General features: G+C 40.3%; 1 protein-coding gene across 4 annotated transcripts in view; it reads right to left on the bottom strand.

Moving 5' to 3' along the window:
- atp2b2 (ATPase plasma membrane Ca2+ transporting 2) overlaps window positions 1-21,950 on the bottom strand; it is a 104,650-nt gene extending 82,700 nt beyond the window's left edge. For all 4 annotated transcript variants that reach the window (XM_059328460.1, XM_059328456.1, XM_059328458.1 and 1 more), the window contains exons 1-2: window positions 21,801-21,950; window positions 3,052-3,806 (exon numbers count right to left, since the gene is read on the bottom strand). In XM_059328460.1, coding sequence (XP_059184443.1) covers window positions 3,052-3,250 — 199 coding nt within the window. In that variant the 5' untranslated portion in view covers window positions 3,251-3,806; window positions 21,801-21,950. The remainder of the gene's footprint in view (window positions 1-3,051; window positions 3,807-21,800) is intronic.
- Between the last annotated feature and the right edge of the window lie 5,256 nt (window positions 21,951-27,206).

Raw genomic sequence — 27,206 nt, 5'->3', positions numbered from 1 at the left:
GTTTGATTTGAAAAAAGGAATTTCACTGCCTGCAGATGTTTATGTTTCAACTTCAACTCGTGCATTACATTCTTCCACTATGGGTTTTTAAAATTGTACATCCATTGGGGTCATTAAACCTTTAATAATTGAAAAAAACATTAACATAATGATGCCTGAAGAAATGTGTAAAAGGAAGCCTCTTTTATTTCCCTGAAACGTTGTAACAGCCAAGATATGTTTCCCCAAAGTAAGGCTATTGTATCGTATGTCCTATTCTCTTTTTCTTTACAGCTATCATGTGCATAATGTGTATCGTGTGTTGGAGCTATTGTAGCAGCTCTCAATCTTTTATGTATTCTCCAACTACTCTGCTCGGAAATACAGTGAGCGCTTTATACTCTGACCATCAGTCATTTATAATTCATATTTATTTTATTAAATAAATGTTTTTAAAAAACAGCCTCTCAGCCTGCTGCTGTTTGTGTCTTTTTTAAATGTATTTTACAGTTTCCTGTACTGTAGCGACAATGTAACAGAGGCCTGGCGACTGCTGCATGTTGTTGAGAGTGTAACCTCTTCACTGGTTGCATTTCTATACTAACAGAGCCATTATGCATTCATGCTGCATGATGGGCTACAACCATTCATGAACAGTTAGTATCATGTGAAATGGATGGGTATAGGCGATAGTATATGGGGCTAATAGGTCAACCGTGCTCAGGGCCTCTTACCATCAAGCGCAGTCCCCAGGGACACATACACATTACACACACCACACATGATGACAGCAAGCAATAGAGAATACCTTCAAGGATAATTATTACCATGATCATATTTCGGAGGTAACATATGTTCTGTGGAGCAACCACGCACCACTCAAGGGGACCCACACATAAACAGCATAAACATAGAAACACCTGGGATCACTAATGCAAATAGCACCAGATAGTATACCATTACTCAGTTTCCATTTAGTGAACGTTCCAGTGAGAGATAATACAATTCATCATAGCAATTAATAATTATAACCAGTGATGAGAGAGGAGGAGTGTTGTGCTTGTTAGCAGCAAGGCAGGACATCAACCAAAACATGGCAAACTTGTTAAATAAACTTGCTCCCCGTTGAAAAATATATGGAAACACCTAATTCATCCAAACAGAATAATGCACCAAGATACACAATGCATTCTTGTGAATCCAGTAAATGCCAATATAATTAATAGCACACACACACATTTATGATTGTGGTGTTTTGAATAATCCAGCTGGCAGAGCATGGCATTTACATAAATTTTGAATTGCTCCTTAGAGCCACATATTTTTCATTTCTTTTCTATCTTTTTATGAATATTATTCTACCCACTGGACATATTAACAAGGGGGAATTGTAATTTTGCACTGTGATCCAGAGTAAAGTCAGCATGGAAGTCCTAAATTAAAATATAAAAATGCACTGCCAAACACTAACTATGAGACTCATCATGTAATTGCATGTTTCTGTGTAAAATGTGCCTTCCTCTCCATGTCAGCGACAGTGTTTCATGTAGTGACACTGGGGAAAGGTTCAGCAAATCAGATTACGCATAAGAGAATGCACAATAATAATTACAATACTCATTTTTTGTATCATAAGTTTAATTACTTTCATTTCAGTTTTATTGCAAGTCTGCGGGCTGCGATCATGCGTTAGTGTTTAGCGCACTGATAAAATGTAATGTTTGCGCATCTAATCAAGATGCTCATGAGAATGGGGAAATTAAATTATAATTTTATGTCTGATAATTTTTATTGCTAGTTCAAATTCAGTGTCATTTCTCTACCGCTGTAACACTGCAGGCATTCTTTCACACTGATGTTGCAAATATGGTGACGAGCATTTGCACCGCATCCCTGAGTCAGTGTTCATCAGTGCTTTTATTTTATTCAATCACAGTTTGATTTGCTGCTTATTTGGATGATTCTGTGACTTTATCCAGTTTACTCTGCCGTTGTTTTTGCCGCAGGTTTTACCACCAGCTGACCTAGGAAGTGGTGCTAAGAGATGAGCAGAGCAGGGAACGCAATCTTCTGTGACTATCTGCCTATAAGGTTACATCTGATATCACACAGGTGGCACTACATGAACACTGATCAATGATCCCTTCATCAGGGGAGGTGGAGGATTTGAACACTGCTATAAATATTCAATGCACAGATGACGCCATTAGAGAAGTCCGTTTTTTTGTATGCCTTCTGTACTGTAGCTGGTGACGAAGCAAAAGAAAACTCTACTTTTCTATATTATGAGGATAAAGTAAAGGTTGTGCTGTATAACAATATATGTCTGCATACATATTTAAATAACCTGAAGAGGTCATAATGATGCTGTTAAGTGCTAAGTAAATGACTCACCTACACAAAAAACAGAAAGGGAATATATCTTGCATTTACACTTTAGAAACTAAATATTCACTACATTTTTCAGTTGTTTCAGGTAAAATAAACAGGTGCTGTACTTGTTTCCTATTTATTCATTATTATTGCGTTTTGCTTTCTCATTCCACTCATGTCCAGTCCATATATGCAGACGCCACAGTACATCCCACGTGGCCAAAACCTCTACCTCTCCCAAAGTCCTGCTGCTTAATAAGGCTACGGCAGATAGGCTGAAGGGATGGGGAGAATGACAGAGGGGGGGTGGGTGGGGGGACTTGTATAGAGGAGGGAGAGTGAGGAAGGCTAAACTGTCCAGAGAGATTTCTATGCATACTAAACAGGTCTAACACTGGCTGGCTGAGAAGAATTTCATTAGTCCCTTCAAACAGGACTCCCTCCCCTTTCTGCTGTTCTGATGCTGTGCTTACGCATTTCTCCAGGTGTTTTACAAGGATGTCTGTGCTTTTACCAATGATTTGTATATCAAATAAAGCAGGTGGAAATGAAAATTCACCATCAATCTTGAGATAGGCTCAACTTGCAGTAGTACAACACTTGGATACACCTCAAGATGACAACCTTCACACGATACACAGCAGTGCACACATATTGACATACACACCCATGCACATACAGACAAGCACTGGGACTCACCTTCTGTGGGTGAGGTTTTCAGTCGTTTGCACAGTCCCTCTACGCCCGTGTAGTCCTCCTGGAGCTTGACCACCGCCTCTGTGCCACGCAGCTCCATCAACGAGCGCAGCTCCATGACCGAGCAGCCGAAGCCTGCCGCATGGTTCTCCTCGTTTCTTTGGTTCTTGGCATAAAAATCGCTGTTGGACATGTCCCCCATGATGTCGGCTTGTCAAGTCAGTTATATTAGTGTTTGTTATTGCTTATAGATCAATCAAAAAGCTTGCACAACAGAGAGATGAGCTCAGTCTCATCAAAAAAATCCAAATTAGGTATCAGGCAAGCAACAGCAACCGAAAATGGGTGAGGGGGGGGGTGCCACTTGTAGGTAAAGTAGGCAGATAGAGAGATTAAAAAGGGGGGGAAATCCGAGGGGAACAATCGACGAGCAGCTTCTCTGTTTCAGGAAAGACTGTCAGATATTGGCGGACCAAAAAACCATCAAAGAGAAGAAACAGAAGAAGAGGAGAAAGAGCAGCAGAGAACGAGGAGAGGAGGGGGTGACAAAACACGAGTGGGGAGCATCCAGGTGAGCGTTGGACAGCCCCAGTGGTCAGGTCCTGAGAAGGGCAATGATGGTGGTTTCAAGTCCTGTAGGTCTCAGGCTCACCACGGCTGCAGTCCAGACCCGCTCCATGTGTGGCTTCCCATTGCTGCTATTCTGCTGTTGCCTCCGCTGCCTCTCTGTCTCTACATGGTGGTCTTCCCCATCACTGCTACAGAGAGAGAGAGAGAGAGAGAGAGATAGAGAGAAAGAGAGAGAGAGGAATTCGAGAGATGAATTCGAAGAGGACAGAAGGTGAGGGAGGAGGAGGGAGGGAGACACAGAAAGAGCACAAGGATGAGCGCTGCGTTCTCAGAGCAGGGGTGAATGCAGCAGGAGATGGTGCACAGCTGAAGGACAGCTTCTCCTGGCTGCTGCAGTAACTGGGGCTCTGCTCTCTCTATCTACTGCTGCTACTGCTACTGCTACCGGTGCTGCTAACCTCATTCTGAGGACAAGCCGACTGCCAGAGAGAGAGAGAGAGAGAGAGAGACAGAGACAGAGAGAGAGAGAGAGAGAGAGAGAGAGAGAGAGAGGGAGAGGATACGAACGAGAGGGAGGGCGGAGAGAGCAGAGGATGCTCCTTTCTGGTGCAGAGCGGAGAGGAGTAGTGCGCGGGCGGGAGGCTGGGGCTGCTCTGACGACAAAGCGGAGAGGCAGCACGTAACGCTGCGCTGTCACAGGGAGGATGGGCTGAGCTGTGGAGCTGCTGCTGCTATCTCACCTCTAGTTCTCTCTCATTCTACAGTAAGTGACCTCTCTGATGCAGTCACTCTATCTTAGTGATCCCTCCCTCTCTGCCTGTTGTCTTGCAATGCCTTGCAGTAATGATCTCACTCCAAGTCTCCTGCCCTCTTGCCTGAGGACTACACACAGCTCAGAGAAGTGATGTTATGTTACACTATCATTTACTGGATTTAGATCATTCAAATCCTCTGACCAGTTTTTACACAAATTACAGATAAATAACCAACACAATCCACATACTTTCCCTAGAATGTCAGTGGCACCCCAAGCATTTATTCCTACTGGCGATGTAAATATTTACAACAGATCATACATACAGCTTTACAAAAGAAACGTTGCATTATTTCTTTAAAACCAACTGAATCAAAATTGAAATAATAAACAGTGGCCAGGTTCATTGCAATAATGTAACATGTCACTCAGTGCAATAGTGTGGCTTATTGCTGTGATTTTAGAGGTCTTGGACAGCAACAGAGGTCTATAATAAGCAGCAAAAGCAATACCTGTTAATGTAACCAGTTCATCATTAGTCTTTAATGTGAAATGTGTTGACTACAGAGGAAATATAGAATATTTTGCCATCCTATTCCTTTAGGTCACCAGTTAGTCACAATCTACCGACCTCCACAAAGACATGACATATAACAAAACAAAGCCCACAACACTATTGATCTGCAACCAGCAATTTACATGTGTGCCTCCATTTTCAATCAATGACATCAGAGACCATTTGGCTTACAGCTGCCCTACATCACTTCCCACTCACTCAGAGGAGAACTCTATTCAGGTCCACTGTATTGTATGTACTGTATGTAATCACGTTAGCCTAAGTGCTGCCTGTAAATAATCAACCTCCAACTGTTTGATCTAGATTTGGCCAAGCAGATATATAGTCAGAAACAACAGTCGTCTGATGCTGCTATATAACTGTACTGCAGCAGCCTCCCACTCGTGCTAACATTAGCTATCCATCAGTAGCACCTGTCACCAGCATCATTTAGCATTTTACCACACTGGCAGTGAATATTCACGTATCTTATGTGCCTCAAATCTAAGTGTGAAAGCCTTGGTTAAAGTACTACACAACAGCTTTTTCCAGCATTTTCCTGTTTCTATCCTGCTGTAACTGAGTTTCTTTCCCTCAAAAGAGAACACAGTATTAGTGATGACGCAATGCTAGTGTGGTTTCAGCTGTAGTCTTCCTCTACCTGAATATATATCAATATATTCAGTTAAAATCAGCCATAATTACAACAATAATAGTAAGGCCAGTCACTCCTTTAGTTAATATGAAATCATACAATGACTAATTAGGTAATTCACTCTCTGGAGGTCATTAGTGTAGTCGGCCCCACCTTTGCTTTATATCACACACCAAATTCTGTTATTAAAAAGATCTATCTTAACTTACTGAATCTACAATATATAAAGCTGAGTCTGTGTATCATTTTAAAAAACTTTTAAAAACCCACTTGTACAGACTGGCATTTGTGCAATGATTTCTAACGTCTTACACATATTTTAATTTTGTACCCTATTATTTTTGCTTGTTCACTGTTTTTGATGATGTTCTGTTATTTTTGTTTTAACTGTTGTATTGCCTCCGTGATAATGTACTTTGTAAAGCACCTTGTAACCCTGGTTTTGAAAGGTGCTATAGAAATATAGTAATAAATAAATAAAGTAAATCAAGGTAAATCAAAAGTGAAACCAGGCTCAAGCAAGCAGCTAAATTATTAGATTGAGAATTTCTTTTGTTGAGGTAAAACATGTCTCTTGTGAATGCGAGTGCCATCTGTGCTATCTTCTACATGAGTAAATTACAACTACAGTAATGGAGATACCTGCTCTTGTGTTTTTTAAGTTGTTTTGCCATGTTGTTGCTATGCAGAAAACTTGTTGTAGAATGGCCAGGTAACATGAAAATGAATACAATATTTATGCCGCTCTCTGCCGGGAGATGTTTTGTTGTAAAACCACTCGCCAAATCTAGAAAACATGTTGATGCATGAACAGTTGGCACACTTAAACATAAGTTAGCAACACAAGGTAGCATATTACAAGAATCAGTTTGTGTATTAATTTGTTGCCTGTTTGGAAATAGCAATACGAATCAACAGAAAGTTTACTTAGCAGCAACACTGAGTTTTATCACACTCAGATTCTCGGTACTGTTTACGCACTGGTTAATTCAGCCAGACTGACACAATCAGCAAGGTGTCCATATCAAGTATGATGATACAGATGGGACTAGTACCAGACCAAATAGTGTGCTTGGGACCAGCGGGGCACCGACCTTGTCACAGTAGGGTGGTAAGAGAGGCTGCCAACAACACGTGAATACACATCTGTAACTCCACAGGAAGCAGTCCAGTCTGTTAATGAGCTCCAGCCCTTACCAAAGTGACGAAGTTAGACAACATTGGCAATGTCACCTGGACAGGTGCGACCTAATAAACCTGCTAAACATTTCTATAAAGCATTTCTAATGAAGGCTTATGTTTTGTTCCATGTACTGATTAATATGTATATTCATAAGTATCATATGAGGAAAATCTAAGGAATCCATTAGTAGCAACCATGTTGTGATATTGTGACAAGAAGTGGGAAAAATGCTGCAAAGTAAGGGGTCCCTTGACATCTGACCTCAAGATATCTGGTCTGAACATGGGCTGTACAGGTAGCCAGGAATCTCCCCTTTACTGACATGACCTCTTTATGCTGATTACGCCTATTGGTATTTTAATATTTCTGCATATTAGAGTCCCTAAATAGTCTTGGAATTGCAAAAAATGGGTATCATTGGAAAGCAAAGACATGTGGATTTAATGAGCCCAATTTTATTCATGTGTGATGTTAGTCCCATAGTAGCCGTTTCATTGCAAGCTGGACCTAAGTGTATAAAATGACCAGTTGTTACCTCTACGATAATCACCCCCTCATAAAATGTTCCGACCACAATTTATAGACTTAGAGCATTTACAGGATGCATGGTGGTCCTTAATATATTGAAAATTCTTGGTTTCTGTGTGCTCGCCATCCAATCATTGACAAATGCAATTCATGCAGAAATCTCCCAAATGTTTTGGTATCATCGTTTTTGTTACCAAATCACAGCATGGATTTTTCTGTGTGCCTTAATGTGGTATTTGAAGGAATATCTACTGTGACATATGCTGCTGACCTGCTATCTCCCCCTAAAGATATATTGTCCCCCAACCCAATTCTCTATAAAAGGATGCGGAATGTTAAGGGGTTAAACAGAAAAAGAACAGTATGCGGCATGACTTCGTCTGTGACGACCAGATCCCAGATTTAAATGAAAGCAAACAAATGCTATCTCAGGGAATTATACAACTGTGTGTATGCATTTGTGTGCCTGAATGGTTAATGAAGTGGCTGGCAGAAGAGAGAAACTACATAAAGCAAGTAATTTTGGTTGCCATTATCACCAGTCATACAGTCATAACACCTGTACAGCAAGATTAATTCTGGTTTTCAATCATAGTAGCTTGTCTTTTGCAGCTTATCCATTAATCAGTCACATGCTGTTACTAGGCGAAATAGAAACCAGCAGGTAGATCTTAGATCTTAGGTCCTATAGATTGAAAACCTGTTGAAATTTGATCTGACAAGGCACATAAAGAGAGGAACCAATAATGCTGATGCTGAAAGACAAAATTAAATAAATGCATAATTAGATGCCAAGATGCATTACCGGAGTATTGATTAATCATTATTCAAAACACGCCAGATAAGGTTAATCCTGTCCATCATACCCTCGAAAATGTGTAACGTAAGACAGTTTAAAATACATAAATTAATTAAAAAAAAAAAATCTTTTAGGGAAAGCAGCATGAGCAAACTATGCTGTGTCATTCATACTGAACAACTTTTCGGCATGTCATTCTTCCAAACTTTCCAGTAATTTTCTTGTTTGAAAGAAAAAAATATTGTGAATATAAGTGCATTATTTCATGACTAATTCACAAGAATGTCGCTGCAGGTCCCTCCACAACATCTGCTCATTCCCGACCATTTAAGGCGGTGTGTTTCCAGCTTAAAATGATCATGTTGGTGATGTAAGTGACTGGTGGCGGCGGTGGGGGTGTTATATCCTGCTGGCGTGTAGCAGCCTATCTTTAAATTACGATGACATGTGCAGGAGTGGAAAGATTGAGATGTGGGAGGAAGGGAAATTATGAGAAAAGAAAGGGGAAGAGGGGAGAGGGAGAATGTTGGTAGCAAAAGATGATAGTTCAAAGAGAGAGGAAGGCGGAGACCAAAAGAAGGGTTTAAAAGAGTAATACAGAATTATGGAATAAAGAGGCAAAAGCATAGATGAACAAGGGAAAAGGTAAGACGGAGGTGAAGTGAACTGCTGAAGTCTGAGCTGAGTAACTTCAAAGCAAACAATGTTCTCCTTTTTATAGATTGTAAACAAACATACACACACACACACAATTGATTTCCTCTTTTCTTGGAAAAGGAGGGCAGCTGTAAGAACAGCTATTGTTGGTGTTTCATATACATTCACTGATAAAACCATGATGAAGGATGATGAACTTTATTTTCCTGTAGTGTTGGGGATATGGACTTGATGATTTTAATAGCATCTTGCAAAAAACCTTCCTTTTTTCAACATTTCCATCACCGACACCTCCACCACTCCTAATAGTCTGTCGACTTGTCTGTCTGAATAGTGTCCCACCAGTCTCTATGCTGTCATCCTGCTCGCCCGTCTATCCGTAGCTGACTAAAACACTTTGCACGCTGCTGCGCTATTCTTCTGTCTACCTCCCTGCCTACTTGCCAGTCTGCCTGCATAATTGTTGGCATGCACCCCGTGGCTTGACAGTGAGTAATGAGTAACATATGATCAAAGACTCAAGGAGAAAGTGTAGATTTTGCAATAATTAACAGCTTTTTTACCTAAAGTGCGAGAACACTTAATTGGACTTCATGAATTTTTTTAACACCATATGGGAAACATGTAAAAACATGAAGTTACATAACCAGATGCTAAGACCATCTGACCACCATACTGTACAGTGTTTGAAGTATGATGAAACTATTGAAAAAAGTCTTCGATAGCTTTGATACAAATACAGCTATTTACATAAAGCCAATGCAGCAAAACCAAACAGTCTGTGCAGCCAAAAACACAAGTAAGTTTTTGACTATCACATTATTATTTTTTGGCAAATTTATAGATAATGTCCATTTAACAGAAAGAAAATGTGCAACAATGCCATAGACTGACCCTGTGATACATATTCTATAACAGTGTTATTGTGGGTGCAAGTGACTGTAAGTGCATCATATACTAGCAGCCTCAGTCAATAATTTGTAAAATAATATAATAGTATATACACTCAACTAATCCATCACCGTCATTCTGTTTAATTATTGTCTTCCAATAATATTTGAGGTTTTAAAGGCTTGAAGATCTGGTGTTAGGGCATTCAGCTTATGGCTCACTTTCAACAGTTTAGTTTACAGTGTTGTTAGGCAAAAATATCCCATTCTGCAACTTTATGTAATTGTGTCTTGATGACATCATCAGTCTGTCTCTCTCTATTCATCTTCAGAAGAGGCTTCAAATTCAAACATTATGCACAATATAAAATGGTGCCTTTTATCTCAGCATCTATTTTACCTTTAATTCAAATTCCTCTACGCATTTTGCCCAGTGAGTCGTCTGCTGGCTCTTTCTGTTTTGCGCCGTCATTATAAAGAACAAGTTAATGATGACACGGTGCTCTACAACAATCGCCGCTTTCTCTTTGATGAGAAGTTCCTGGTCTGGCATGCAGCGGGGAGTTTGCTGTCCTCCACAGTGAAGCCATGCGCATTCTCTGTGTATCTGTCTCAAAATGTCCTTGAGCACAGAAAGGCAGAGCTGAGGTAGGAGCTGTGCCCACTGCACCACCGCCAGCAGCAGCACTGGCATACAGCTCCCCCTGCCTGTGACCGAAAATAGTGCAGATCACTTATCACAGTGCTGCTCTGCACACCTGCACATCTGTAAATATCACATTATAATTTCAGGTTCCCTTACACTTATGGTTTTCTGTCATGACTTGAAGAGTTTCATTTCAAAATATGCTCAAAATAGGTGATTAGAGTGTTCATGTGGGAGGGAACAAATAAACTCCTTGCAATGTGATGCAATCAATACAACACCACCACAAACTACAGCCTCAGAAATGACAATCAGCAGCTCACTTATTAGACTGTGGATAAGCTTATAATAGTGCATCCACTCCATGTATGCTGCATCATTTGCAAAGGAAGGGACTCACTGATAATTTCAGTAACTGATTGGTTCTTGGTGTCACAATGCAAAAGACAGAGATCAGAAAAACTAAGACCTACTTTTTGTTCGAGCACATACTGCAGATTTGTTTCAATGCTTCTGGGAAGTTTAATGAACCCAATGAACTCTTGAGAAAAAAGTAGCATTACTGTTTAAACATACCATGCACATAACCTGCATGACACTACTAGTTTTGTTTGAGCACATACTGCAGATATGTTTCAATGCTGCTGGGAAGTTTAATGAACCCAATGAACTCTTGAGAAAAAAGTAGCATTACTGTTTAAACATACCGTGCACATAACCTGCATGACACTACCAGTTTGTGTAATGAACCATTCATGAAATTGTATTTGTCTAAATCAACAACAAAAAAATGTGGGGAATTAAATCATAAATATCAACCAAGCAGCAGAAGCTGTGACACAAAGAACTGGGAATCCCCAAAGCCCCCCCATCCTCACATGCATACACACATTAGAGAGCAGCTGCATTGCAATACTGCACTGCAATATCCAAGCACATGTGCACACACCCAGAGAGAGAGAGAGAGAGAGAGAGAGAAAGAGCGAGAGAGACAGAGAGAGAGAGAGAGAGAGAGAGAGAGAGAGAGAAAGAGCGAGAGAGAGCGGGACAGAGAGAGCGAGGGAGACAGAGAGAGAGCGAGAGAGAGAGAGAGAGAGAGAGAGAGATCGGGAGAGAGAGAGAAAGCCACGTTAACTGACATTGTCTCTGAGGTGAATTGTTACATAACAACCACACGGAGTGCCTTCCTCCAGCCACCATCAGTGCTCTCTAATTGGGCTGAAAGCAGCTGTCATGCTAACTAAGCGCAGCAGACAGAGTCTGATGAAGAAAAAGGTATTTTGGAAAAACAATGCAGGAGCTCAAAAGAGGACCGCAGCTCCAACACATTTCAGGAGGAGGAGAAGAAAAAGCATCGAGTCAATAAAGGAGATAGAGAGTGAGGGATGAGTCAGAGAGAAGGGGAGAGAGAAAGAGACACATGCCAATAGATACGACCGTACGTATGTGTGTGCTTAGCCTGTCGCAGCTTATAGATGGTGAGGGGGTTTGGAAGAAAAGCAGTTGGCCAGGCAACCCTGACAGCCGCAGGGGTTGCTGTGTGTCACTGCAGAGTGAGATTGAAGGCAAGAAAGTGAGAACAGGTAATGATATGCTATAGCTGTGAGATGACTGGGTCAGAGGACAAGACACTGAGAGGTGTAAGGCTTTTGATCTAAATAGAGAAGCCCAAATAGACCCTGTCTTTTACATTTATAAAAAAATCCTCCCCTAAAGAGGACAAACAGTTCTTCAAAAATATGTCAAGGTGTGCCACTGTGGGCGACTCCATCTCTCCCCCTCGCTCTCCTCTTCAGTTCCACCTGCCTCCTTTGCTTTTCTGCTTCTGCGGTACAGATGTCACCTTTCCTCTCGCTTTGGTGCTTTCTATTCAGCTGCCCGCTCACTCTCACACATTCTTTAATGGACCATTTTTTTCATTAACATTGCTTCATTCTTTCAATAACTGCCTTTTTTTCCCTGTCCTTGTTGCCGTTGTGACGAGCTGTGCTGTATTCACGGCCACCTGAATGCCTTGCCCTGGGTGTTCCTAGTGAGCATTATACAACGTAAGCAACACTGTCAGGCTGTGGAGGGAGATATGGAGATGGAGAGTGTAATCCTGCCTGAAGCAGCTGTGTGGATGCACATTAACAACTGTAACCAAATAGATACTGGCATTTTATTGCCAAGCGTATTGAAATGTAAAAAACAAATGTAGCATGAAAGTCATCATCATTGAAAAATAGCTAACTCAACTTTTGATATTTGAACATAATGTTTTAATAATAAATAGTGGTTTGGTGTTTTCACATGCTGTGGATTTGTCTCTGTAGGAGATCATCTTATAAATGTGGAGTTTTGCTATATGCTGATGAATTCTCCAATCAAATGTCTCCCAGCCCGATATCTCCTCAAGCATGGTCTCTAGTTGTCAATCACCTTGTACCGGAACTCAGGGGATTCATGATTAATTATAAAATATGGGGGGTGGAATAAAGTGAAACTTGTTTTTTCCCTGTTTTTAATCGTAATGGGAATTGAGAACCAGTTCCCATGGGGAACTGGCTCCAAATTGTCTGATTCATTGGAATGGTTTGTCTTCAAGCTTATAATTTTTATCTAATTAGGTGATACTACTGTTTATGGTGACCTCATAAATAATAAACAGTTGGAGAGTATCTATCGTTTCAGATAGACTATCATTAACATTGACCTTATGAGCTTCTCTGGGGGAAAATAACAACAACATCCGAGGTACAAGCTGTTTTCAATACTTGGTAGTCAGTAGAATATCTATGTTACTCCTGTAACGAGTGCCAAGGCTTAAAACAGTAAAACAATCATACTCCAAACAGCAAACATCATAAATCAGAGCCAGCACAGGATAGGTACATGGAATTAACCAAGACTCCATGCTGTCTCCTCCAAGAGAAAACAATGCGACAACAATGCTCCACTAGTTAGCAGAACAATATGTAATCTTCAATCAACAATCAAAACAATAGCAAGACAGAGTCACTATTCGTCATTCAGCGAGTTTTCACTGGGAGTTGAATTATCTATTGTCTCCTCCTCTACGGAACAAATGAAACCAGTAAAAACACTAAATGAAGCAGTTTCACATTAAAAATCTGTGTTCCTCAAACACTGTTTGGCACATTGGCGGAGGGTTTGAAGCTGAGCTGCGGCTAACATTTACTCACCTTGTTTGTTAAAACAAAATTACCAAGATATAAATCGCGTATCATAGAAAATTTAGCTTAAAATTGGATGAGAACCAATGACAGCTTCTGACAGACAACCCAAACGTTGACACATGTGCGAAGGACGCCATTGAAAGGTGACAACGACCAAATGACACAGATCATGACGTTGATTAAAATCACAGATTTCTCTGCGTTTGAACATTGTTGAAAACATTAGGTATAATGTAAGTTCACATCTCAATCAAATATACAACATTATATTGTGGAAATGTTAAATAATATACTTCTGAGTTAAGAGAACGACTATTTGATGGATTGCCATGAAATTTGATTCAAATATGTGTGGTGCTCAGAATATGAATTTGAATTACTCTTAACATTTAAATTTGTTTTTTGAGAGAAAGAAACTAATGACATAATCCTCAGCCAGGGATGTACTGTGATCAGTACTAACTATCAGATGTAAGCATGCTCAGTTTGCTCACATGCTCCACTGAGATGTTGAAGAGATGTTGTGGTAAATATTACCTACTAAGCATGTTAACATGCTGATAATAGCATTCAGCTCAGAGCACTACTATTCTTAAGTGCAGTACTGCCTCAAAGGGCTGTAAGTCTCCAAATCTTGTTTCTTAGTTACAACCTTTGTGGACATTCCCAGAACAATGTCATGAACACAGTGTTTGGTAGACTCAGTTAAAGACTCTGCCAAGAACACAGGAAAATTGTAGTTGTGTATATCTTTTCACTAATGACCTTTCTAATGATTACAACTTTTACGCCTTTCAAGCTACATGCACCCTACCCAGCTTTAACATAACCTTGGGTCTGTTTTAATCAGTTTCACCACCAGATTCACTACCTTCACAGAATAATGCATCCAACAAGTGGATGACACATATGCTCGTGGGGATTTTACTAATCCACACACTGCATGAGACATGGTGCAGTCCACATGTAATGTGTTTCGCAGAACTCAGAGTGACACTTGCTTAAGAGGGTTTCTCAGCATAAAAGGTCCAGCAAAACATACTGAGTCATCGTCACTTTCAAGGTTGAATTCTCTAAAGCTTGTGTGTAATGAGGCAGAGACTGTGAATTTAACCTTGTAAATTCTCATTTTGGGTGAATTCTTATGCTTACTAATGCCACTGAAGCTTGGACTTCGTCTATAGCATGTACATATGGGTTCATATGAAAAGTGGTATATGTCTCGGCCTTCTCTGCCACATAGAGTGTGTTGTGCAGCTGGAAAATTGTATTTTAGACAAGGTTATAAACAGTATGTACTGATGGAAGACGAGGGGAGAACTTCAGCAATGCTCTCACCTCTGTAAATGTCACAGAAAAAGAAATCTGCACAGTCATACAAGAGACTACTGGTGTACACCAGCATTTTGCATACAAAACAAAATGTTTTCAAATAACATTCATAAAAGACTGGTGTCAAGAGTCTGAGGATTATTTATTATAAAGATGATGATAATAATTGCCATGTGGTGAGCATTTAGTCGACAAATAGGTGTAACAAGATTGTTCATGATGCTTCCACCTACATGTATAGTAATTAGTTAGGGCAATTATCTGTGCCAGCAAAAACAGAACCCAGTTGTTATAAACTAAATGAGTTTGACCCCAGTCTTCTTCCATTTGTTTCCCTGTGGGCAACGTCCTGACCTCAGATTACTCATCTGTTCCTAAATTTGTAAGCCTTTTTTAATGGAAGCACTCTGTTGCTTTTCAGCATTGCAAGCTGCTTAATCTGTGTCCGTAAAACACCGTAGATGAAAAAGCATGATACAGCTTCTTACAGAAGTCCTCTCTGTGCAACTAAATGGGAACACATGGTTCAAGGAAAACTGAGGTAGATAAAAAGGCAACAACTGCTTTGTCATTTCAAGGAAGTGGATAATAGAATAGAATAACAAATTTATTTCGACCATGAAACAATTAGTGCACTGGTTTAACCCATTGACGCCTGAAACGCCTCTGGGCGATTTTAAAATAAGCCCCTAAAATCTGAAGTTTTTCTGGAAATTCAACAGAAGTGTGAACGCTTCTACTAAATAATCGATTTTTCAGACTCTGTAGCAGATAGAAATGAAATTCAAAAAGTATTTGAGAGCTTATACAAATACTACAAAATGACATATAAGCTTTCCAGGCTTCAATGGGTTAAGAGTAAAAAAGGTACAGACCAACCAAATGAAGTGGCTAAAAAGATGGGTTGAAGGGGACACTTAACGGGACGGGATGAAGAGACACTTAAAATGTCCCACTGCTTGGCTGCCACTGATAACTTAACATGTACATTTGGCCTTGCCCCATCTATTTCTGTTCAGTGTTGCATTAACGCCATCTCCTGAACTGTACCTTGCCCCATCGATCGATTCTGGCATTACCATGTCGAAAGACAAAAATGTTCCTGAAACTAGTAGATGTGTCAAAGTAAAAAATCACTAAGGGTCAATGACAAGTTATCCCTGCAATTTACCAGGGAACTATGTGTGAAAGAGGCTAAATTGTCTCAGCTGCCATACAGAAACAGACACAGCTCACACTTGAGGATAAGTTTGATGTAGCGAGTATACATGTGTTGACAAGGTGAAGATGAAGATTACACACCTTTTTGAGTTCTAACTCCTGCACCATCTCCAAAATCTCACAAAAACAAACTCTTGTGGTGCAGCTAGAACATATAAACACAAACAAACATGGAGGTGAAACACCCATCTGCTATGTTTTTCTTCCTCTTTCAAACACTCAGCAATCCTTGACCACTTTGAGCCAGTCTACATTTGGATTTGACTTCTAAGTATTAGTACATTGATACTTTAGGACTTGCTTTAAATTGTAGAAAAAAAAATGTCCCCAGATGGACTGAAAAGCAAGTGATAAATAAAGCCTTTAATCCACAAAATTAAAAGTTAATTTATGCCAACTGTCTGTCATCGTTCTAAACTAATGCAGGCTCAGTCTGATCCTGAACATCATTCATAATAAGCAAAACATGACTAGAATTGGCCTAACAAATCAGATAACATTTATATTGTCTGCTTTGTGTTGTAACATCAATCATTCCAGAGGGAGTGGGGCTAAATCAGCAAGACATTTTTGATCATTCTTGCTTGATGCTTAGAATTTTTGCCCATTGATCTGTTTCTGTCCCTCTCTAAATGGATGTCTATAACTCATAACTACTCTACATTTTTAGATGTTTCTCACTGTACGCTGCCTGCCTTTTCACCAGTGGTTCATTATACAATGCTGGAAGTCTTCCTACAGGGGGACATTTGGATCAAGGATTCTATAGTGATGATGCATCTGTGCCATTGTTTTGGGAGAACAACCATTGGTTCAGACACAGAAAGAAAAGGACTGACACTGGTGTTCCAGGTTCCACTAAAAAGTAGGCCAACAGGCATCAGGCCCAGAGAGATAGACTAGAAATAGACAGTTTTGTTAATAATGGTAGGGATGTTATTCTAGCTTTGAATTCAGCTGTCTACAGGGAGATAAGAAGGAACAGAAATGGTGTAACATTGGCCACAGTGGGTGCGCAGTAGAGCACATCATATCTAAATGTTAATAGGACAAAAGAGAGGGTTTACAAAATATTCACCAGTCCACCAGAACACATTTATCCCATTTTATACTGAATTAGCACCAGCTGCACATTTTTCAGACGCTTCAACACAGAACTGAATGAGCATATTACAATGTGACAATGTGTTTGTATGTTTTAATTAAGTATAATCAAGATCACAAGTTAGGCATTCTGAAGACTGACGGAAAGCAAAACTTACTTGTCTTTTAAGGGGCAGGGTATACCGATAAAAGCTTTAATTACATCAAGGGTTATAGCCATTCATACATTCATGGATTTATATTGATGTATTCACTTTGCTTTCCAATAAACATATACATGTGTGTGCACATTCCAATGCCCAGACACACACACACACACACACACACACACACACATTAACTTTCTGCTGCAAGGTCACGGTAAGACAAAAAGAAAAAAAAAGACTGCTGTGGACCTCTCCTTGCTCCAGATGAGCCTGTAGAAATCATGAGGGAGTTATTGGTCTAATTAAATTCAACACATGCAGGCTAAGTGTGCTAGAACAGGACTAACGACAAAAGGAGGAGAGGAGAGGAGAGGAGAGGAGAGGAGAGGAGAGGAGAGGAGAGGAGAGGAGAGGAGAGGAGAGGAGAGGAGAGGAGAGGTGAATGAGTAATAACAGTCTGTAAATCTAGCTTTGTTGTGCATAACATGAAGCCAGGAAACTAAGCTTGATTGTATTTTTTCCTCATTCCACATATCATCTTATTTGGATATACTGAAACTAAGAAGCATATCTCATGTGTTATATGTATATGTAATTGTTGGTTTTGAAAATTCAGGATTTTGGTGCCCCCAGTGGTAGTATTAAAACAAACACTGTGGCAAAGAAGCCTTCTTTTTGTCCTCAACCCCAACACCCCCTTTAACACCAAAATCCACACGCAGGTTTAAAAAAAGCATGTTTTCCTTGATTTAAAAAATCACCAAATTTGGCCCATTTATCATTTAAAGTTTCTCAAGAAATTAAGTGTTCGAACAAAGCCGATCCTGTAGAAAAACATGACAAACGTGACAAATCTTCAGTGAAAATCCGGCTGAACTGCAGGCTGTTTACGCAGAGCAGATAGAAGAGCGCAAGAAAGGTAAAAGTTGTAAAAACTGTAAACAATTGTAAATCAATATGGATAGCTTGTGGAGCTCCCATTAATACTTGTAGGCACTTGAAAGATGTTGTATTTATGGATCCAACTTTTGTTAAATAATTTTGAAAATAAATTCAACTAGGGTTGTTATTCATTTTATTGATTTATGGCACTATAAATGTGATATACTGCACAAAAGACATCTTTAAGTTCTCTCTATTTCGAGCCATGATTAAACCGTTTCCATAGAAGTCAAGACTTGTATACTGCAGTGAAAATGAGGCCACAGTGAGCAACATGTGACAAGAACAAAAAAAACGCCCTAACACTGCTTGGCATTCAGGGTGTTAATCTCATTAACCATTGTATTTGATGTACATTTCAATGTTTACAGATAAAAATTGCATATCAAAGTAAGAGATGTGTGCACCTCCAACAAATAGAACCAGAAAAACTGCTCTTTGAAGATGAATTTTGAAATGAGAGGGTGTCTAAGCAGGTAGAAACACAAGTGCAGTTTCATGATGAAAACGAGTACCAAAATTGCACGATACCATTTGATCTGCATAAACACAACCTTAGCCGTGACGCTCCAGAGACATCTATCCATGCTACAAAATGATCAAACATGCCGACATGCCCACAAAACACAACCCTCCAACTCCAGCAAGCTCAACAAAAGTGCCCAGTTAGGTTAATCACCCATGGTTTGACTTTCTATCATAACAATGTGAACAAAAAAGAAGTTCTGAATCAATTTGGTCACCCTCATACATTTTATAGTTTAAATCTGACAAACAAATGGAAATTAAAAGAGTGTTTAACGAGTCCAAGCTCGACAGGACACCCTCTAAAAAGCTTCCTCAACCAATCTGCAGGCAAGACACGAAGAATATAATGACTGACAGGTCACAAATAGAGAAAGATAAAAGCTATTAATTACTGCCTCTTACTGAGTCACACACATACACACGTGTCTGTGCACAAACACACTCCATGCTGTCAGATTCACACATAATGGGTGACTGGAACTCAAAGTCATTTCATCTGGATAAGATTAATAAGAAAAACCCAGATGCTTGTTGCTGGACCCAGCAATGTGACATTACATTAAAAGCGAGTGGGTGTCAGTGCCAAGTGACTGCCTGCAGGAGTTTAAATCTTGCCTTACAACCTCTCTTGTGTTTATTAGAGGTACTTTTCATGAGGTTGTCTCAAATACAAAATAGCATTTTTGACAAAACCACAGGAAGCAAGCAAGAAAATAAAGAAAAACATCTAAAACTGTATAAGTAGTGTCATTATTGTATTATTCTATTGTAATTTTCATTTATTTCTCCCCAAATACCAAAATTATTATCATAATTATAATTTTTACAGCACACTGCCACCCTGCATCCTTAGACCATTTGTTCTTTAACAAAGAATTAAGGCCCCCTTCTTGCATTTGAATATGGGGTAATAATTAAATTTAAACTATACTCAAATAGCATGACAGCACTATCCATCTCAGTTGCTACCTACACTCCCCCCTCTCTCCTTTTCTTTCCTCTTCTCTGTTTTCTAAGAATTCCTCCACTGGTAGACAACCTAACACAATCAAAATGAGCTATTTATAATACTACCATCATTTCCTGTCATTTGTTATTACCAACAAGACAAGAATATATAAATACATACTTACTGTACCTGTCCTTGGCTTAAGTCTCCTATTAAAGATTGTTTTTTGTAGAAAAATGACACGTTTGATTTAGAACTGTGTTTGTCGCTATGCTATACAGATGTGATGATGACACAGCAAAAATCAAATGCACTGCGACGCCAACAGATTCTCTCTTGACTATATGGGACATGACAGAGCACAGCAAGGTATGGATTTTCTCTGTAGGATGTTTGTTTTCTCTTGTGCACATCTGTCGTTCTACTGATTAAATCACATTTCAGGTTTTGTGACAAATCTCAGGAGCATGAAGAAATTCTATAAATATATACATACTTTTTTGTATGTATGCATGACATTGGAATTTCCAGACTGCAAGACAAGAACTGGTTCAAGTCCAAATGGTGACTTTACATTTTAGTAGACCTGTATTATTTAAAGTAAGATACGAGGAGTAGTGGAATATGTCAAAATTTTGTTTAACGGCAAGAAGTTTCAGAGGACAATGTACCCTCTTTCCTCCATTTTCAGTCTGTGTGCACATTTGTGTGCACTTCTCTTCGTGAGTGTCTCTTCATCTATATGTTTTGTGTGTCCAAAGGGACATACAGAGATGGGGTGAAAGAAAGAGTAAGGGAGAAAAGGAGAGAAAGAGGACTGACACTCTGCTTCTGAGCTGCCTGGCTGTCTTGGTGCAGTGGAGCTGATGGTTGAGGTCACACAGACATCCCAGCCCCAACAGAGACACAGTCAATTTCCTGTGACAGCCTGTCTAACAGCGTGGCTGACTGACTTCAAATAACCGACTTTCTGACTGAATAAATGCATGAATGACTGAACGACTTGGTGGCTAGGAAAATGGCTGACTGGTTGTTTGACTGACTGCATAGCTATAATGACGCTTCTCTGAATGGTTCTCTTTTTTTTTTGGTGCACACTCTGACTAACTGGCTGTCTACTAAAGTGACTGACAAGTCAGCCAAGCAGACAACAAGCCAGTGACCCTGTCTGTCAGTTGGTGCGATGATCAGTCAGTTGATCAGACAAGCAAAGAAAACATTCAACTACCCGGTCAGTCAAATTACCAATTCAATGGCCACTGACTGTAATCAGCCACAGAGCCGGCCACCCAGAAAAACAGACAGCCAACAGATCAAGGAGGAGAGGTGATAATGTTCCCTATTAATTCAGTCACCATGCCAAATAGTCACTTAGCTAATGCAGAGAAGACAGCTAGCCAGCAAACACACATGATCAGTTACGGCAGCAAAGCCTGCTGCTATGACAGAACCAGTCAGTAAGTGTGACAGAGAAGAGAGACTGCAGACTCCATGCAGCCAACAGATGGCCTGACCGAGTGAGGAGGTGTGCAATAAAGCATCTTCATCTAGAGAAATTACAAGACAAGGGGATTTGATTTCTCAAAAAAAGAATCAGAGCTTGACATAGAGAATGGAAGTAGATAACATGCATAATATCTATCTATCTGGCTATCTTTCTATCTATCTATCTATCTATCTATCTATCTATCTATCTATCTATCAATCTATCTATCTATCTATCTATCTATCTATCTATCTATCTATCTATCTATCTATCTATATAAATATATATGTATATATATATATATGCACACAGATCAAACAGATCTCCCGACATGCATTGATTCTGCAGGAGAAATATTTCTGTCAGAGATCATGCTCATCTCTTCTCCTCGCCCTCTCTAATAGATTACCTGCTTCCTAATTACCTTGCCTACTAATACAGGGCTGCAATATCATCCATGTTCTGCACACCCACAAACCACGGGCACACATGAAACAGATAAATATTCACAGCTTCCGACAAGCAGATGATTTACGCCAACAGAATCAGAAGCAACTAACCAAACCGGCAAACACAGATAAGCTGTTAATTCATTCACATTTCACCACAAGGAGAATGTATACTTACATGGCAGCAAGCTTATCACCACCATCACCGTGACGTGAAAATCCTCCCACCTAAAAATGATATTGCAACGGCACATGCAGCAGCGGACTAACCAGACCACAGCGGTGTGCAGTATGTGTGTGTGTATGTGTGTGTGAGTGAGTGTAGGTGTGCGTGTGTGTGTGGAGACTCGCTAAGCTGCACACTCACTGCTACTGCCTCAGCTGGGGCTGTCTCAATGCACAGCCTGTACCATGTCGGCAGGCGGCAGGGGTGGGCGTGTGTATGTGTGTTTGGTGTGTGTGTGTGTGTGTGTGTGTGTGTGTGTGTGTGTGTGTGTGTGTGTGTGTGTGTGTGTGTGTGAACAGTGCTGCATAGCAGAGAGGCTGCTCTTCACTTGACAAAGCTTTTCCCTGACTAGATAGAGAGATCAAGATAGATAGATGGAACTGATGGATGGGTTGATACAGAGAGATGAGAGGTTGGAAGCATGGATAAAGAAAAGAAAGAAGGGAACAGATACGGCAGATATCCTCTGCATCTCTCTTTCTCTGTGGCTCTCTCTTTCTCCATCTCTGTGACATTTTGCCCTCAGAGCAGAGCAGGAGGTCTACTGTAGACACGCACGCAATCGCATTTCAGAAATGACTGGAGAAGGGAGAGAGACGGAGAAAAAAGGATGCGAGGGACAGAGGGAGATAGAAAGAATAGAGAGATGAGGGCGCACTGGGACAAGAAAGGTAAAAGAAGCAAGAGAAAGAGGGATAGAAAGAGAGGTCAGAAATATAAGTGAAGGGGGAGAAAAACGGGGAGGCAGTAAAGGCAGAAAGAAGAGTGAAAGAAGGAAATGGAGAGATGTGAGGAGGGGAGGGGGTAACTTTCAAGGACATGGATTGTTGTCAGGCCCATTCTTGTCTTCTGCAGATAGGGATACCCATACAACACATGCAAACTTGCATACAGCTCACCCCAGTGGACATGATGGCTGCAGGACATAATTCTTTTGTGTGCCAGTGTGTGTGTCTGGCTCATCCATCCACACACACAAACACACACACACAGAAACACACCTGTTCTGCCCCAGCCAGTCATCTGGCTATCCAACAAGTCGGCCTTGACAGCAGAGGATAACAGCTTTGTGTCATGTTGCCGTCACGTCACTATCCCACATCTCATCCTGTCACAGCTTGCAGGGAGAGAAGGGGAGGAGGAGGGGAGAACCTTACTGTATCAACCTGCTACCTCTCTCTCTTATTTGTCTTCTGTTTTTTCCTCCTGGCTTTGTCAGTGTCGGATTTTCTGTGTCTTTCTCTCACTGTGTAACACCCCCACCCACCCACCCCACATTGTGTCACAGGTGTATTATGTAAATATCAGATGTTGGACAGCACCAGCATCACTAGTAGTATTCCCCCCACTTTAGGTTATTCCCACTAGGATGAATACAGGTTAAAACGAGCTGAGCTGTGCACATTCAGGCCGGGGCTGGGACAGCTGATACAATACACTGCATGTGCTGACATACCTACAGTATTGTAGAGGTCTCCGTTTTTTGCATGCTGTACAGCAGCACTATTGCTGCTCAATTGTTCCACTTGAGAAGGAGTACATCCTCGGTTATCTGACAAGTTTTGAGTCACAAAGTGAAGCGTTCAGCACAAAGTTTGCAAAAAAGAGAGAAAGGCGGCTACTGTGTGGCTGTTTGAAGAAAGACTGGATTCTGTCATGGTTAATGTCAAGCTATCAGGCCTGCTTGCTTGCTTATCAGGCCTTAAATACTGCAAACATCCCATTGTGGTCAGGATTAATCTGAGACACCATGTCTTGCACTGGACTTGTACTGCAGAGGATCCCTTTAGAAAAACTCAAACTTCAACCAGCTTACTAGAGTTGCTAACTGAAAGAAGCTTGCCTGTTGTTGATGTTGCTTTTTGAATTTTTGAAGTAACAGCCGCAATTTCAAAGAAGTTGGGATGCTCTGTAAAATTCAATCAGTTTGAACATTAACCTCTGAACTCAAGGGCCAAAATGCATGTGGGAGGCTTCATTTAAAATGAATCATCTTTTAGCTTCTGCAACTGTGCTTGTTTAGCATGTGGCTCAAAAAAACAAAACTAACCCTACCCTTATCTGCTTGGTAGCTGGGTGTTAAGGGGTAATGATTGCATTCTGTTTGATTTACGTTTCTAGACTGGATTCCGGGTTGTAAATACTGTATATTTTCTGTAAAGTGTAGGTGAATTGGTCTTATTTAGGACACTGCACATTTTTTACACTCTAATCTGATGAAATGAAAAATTCAAATCACAATCAATTTGGGGAGGATGGGAAAAAAGGAGATTATTCATCAAAGCAACAGCTTGACTACAGCATTACCAGGAGACATTTACCACAGTAGCTGCAGCAATGCAGGTGAAGACAGGTGGAATAGAATAGAATAGAATAGAATAGAATAGAATAGAATAGAATAGAATAGAAGTACAGGTGACACATAGCCCTTTATATTATTGAGATGACTGCATAACTTTGTACTAACTTTGAGTATATTGGTTCATATATAATGATGTAGTTTTTTGTGAAAGTTTATGGTGGGGTGTGGGCAAGTTTTAAAGAACAACTGTCAATACCATTTATCTTTGAAGGGGCAGGGAAGGAGAGAGGGAGTTTGTGAAGGAGGGAGCCAGAGAGAGAGAAAGGAGAGAGAGAGAGAGAGAGAGAGAGAGAGAGAGAGAGAGAGAGAGAGCAGTGATGGGGATCAGAAACAGGCCCTGAATATCAATGCAGCACGTCTGAGAGAATTCAGCGCTGCAGTGCACCAAAACCTGGGAGAAAGAGCACGAGAGGACAATAACATCACGGCAGCCAGAGCTGGGGGGTACCTGTCCTGCACAGCAGAGACCACCCATACACAATCACCATCTTCTGCCACCCACATGAATCATGACACATCATGACATTCCACTAATTTTGATTTCCTATTTGATGTCACATGTAAAAGGATTCTTGCCACTGTAATTCTAGGTTTCGATAAATAAAATAAAAAAAGTTTGTGTCAGATGTACTGCTGTACAGCTTTCCTGCTAAAAGTAAAATGCCTCACATCATTTTTAGTGAACTTAAACTATGGCACTATTGTCTCATTAATATAAAAGTCAGCTTTTCCCCACCCCAAATCCTGCAGGTAGGCCAATTTTAAATGGATGCTGCAGGAACGCCTTCGCACTCAAGAAAAGACACACACATGTATTTAACTTAAGAGAAATTTATGCCATCCATCTTAATTAAATGACAGTCATTCAGGCAGCCTATTAGACACATTAGTAAAAGGCTCCTCATCCTCTTTGTCCTTCTCTCTAAAAATGGCTTCTTCCCTCCTTCCCATAAAAGCTCCATTTCCTTCCAGAGGGGATGTGTTAACCCATAAAGTGCCATGTTTACCTCTGGTCAATCAGACAGCTCATATCCTGGTCACCAGCCACCAGCCAATAACCATTAGCCTTATTAATTGCGGAAGCCTTGGACCATCTCCTGAGTGCTGTAGTAAAAAAAAAAACATGCACCGTGTCTGTGTGCGGGCACGCACACAAGCATGTGGTTAATGAGATGACTCCCAAAGGTCTCTAACCTTTCTCTATGAGAGGTCACCATCACACACACTCCTTCTTATCTAAGACGTTACTCACACACTGCATGTCTGCACTTCCTTAAAGCAATAATCTCTGACAGTTATTAAGAGTGAAAGCCCATTGCCAATTCCACAACTGTGAGCTCAGAGTCTGGGGCCCGTTTTACTAAATGTGCAACATCCAGGCTGTGAATTACAAAATCACATTATTTTCTTTCATGTTAATTTTGACTTGCTTCAGATAAGACAAATGACTAGTGACCCATGCATAAGCATTGAGAGGAGTCCCGCAGAAGGAATACATTTATCTTTACCTTGTGAAATCAGCCTATGAAACACAAGAATTTTCCAAAAAAATTGTGTTTTTACATACGCACGACATCCTTGTTATTATCCAGTTTTGGAGCATCCTTGTTATGTGTTGCACATGAAAAAAACAGTTTCAGAAGTATAGACATTTGGTTATGCTACATAGAGTACTCAAACAAATAATGTACTTCATTTCAGAAAAATGTTAACTGCTTGTCCTATCAGTACAAAACAAGACACAATTGCACCAAATCCAAAACCTGGTTACCGTCAAAATCATATTTACAGGAATATCCTGAAAAAGGTCTTTACCTAGGCTTTTTTTTTTGTATGATTAATTTGCACGTCAACATATTTATTCGAATTATCGTTTTTTTGTCAATGACATTCTGAAAGTCAAAGGCCTTTTTAAAATATTAAAACAGTTAACGTGAAAAACTAAATATTCTGCATGTGACTTACTGCATCTCCACTTTGTAAATCACTAATCCAATCCTAAATCATTAAAATAAAAATAACTAGCCTCTTCATATTACTTGTTGTCCAAAGACTCTTATCATATACCTACAATACAGGGATTTTTTTATGGCACTGAGCCATCATGCTCAACAGTAATGCCATCAATCAACTTCCACATTAGGACTGCAACTAATGATCATTTTCATGATGATAAATATGCCACTTATTTTCTTGATTAATCTTAGTCTTCAAGTTGCTTTTTTTGTCCAGCCAACAGTTGAAAACAGTTGTTAAGTTTACCATCCTAAAAGAGAAATAAATGGGGGGAAAAAATCGGAAAAGTTCACTTTGGAGAAAAAAAACAATCAACCTAACTATTATTGACTAACTAACAATTAGATTTCTTTTTAGGATGCAATTTTGGCATCAAATCTTCAAAGATTTGATGATAGAACCATCCCACACACATAAAATAAATCTGGGTATTTAATGTTAATGTTGGCAATCACACTGTGACTCATACAATCACAACCAGCATGGCAGGCAATACACTACTATGAGGGCCTCATCATCTCATCCCATTTTCCTCTCATACACCTCTCTCTACAGTGCTTTGTCCCTTTTCTCTTCTCTCAGTCCTTGTTCCAGGAGTGATGGAGAGCTTCATCTAACTCCCCAAGGACAGCTATAAGCCATAAGACTAATGGAAACACACCGCGCGCACACACACACACACACACACACACACAAGCCTGATAGTCACACAAGAACGGAGACACCTGCGTCCACGTACACACTCCTACCACAGAGCCAGCAGACAGGGAGACGTCGTCCGACAGTTGGGGTGAACTCAGTCAAATTTTCTTCAGCTAAGCTTCCTGCATACCAAACCCAGAGGCAAGGGTACGCAGAGGAGAAGGGGACATTACACAATGACGGATGGTGCAGGCGCTACTGTATGTAGCAGCAAACAATCACCTCACCTTTTCCACAGAGTCCAAATACAGAGTTCTGGCAGAAAGATCAAGTTAGAA

This window comes from Centropristis striata, chromosome 3, assembly GCF_030273125.1.
Source record: "Centropristis striata isolate RG_2023a ecotype Rhode Island chromosome 3, C.striata_1.0, whole genome shotgun sequence".
Taxonomy (NCBI): domain Eukaryota; kingdom Metazoa; phylum Chordata; class Actinopteri; order Perciformes; family Serranidae; genus Centropristis; species Centropristis striata.
The sequence above is the reverse complement of the archived record's forward strand: the minus strand, read 5'-3'. Positions and strand labels throughout refer to the sequence as shown.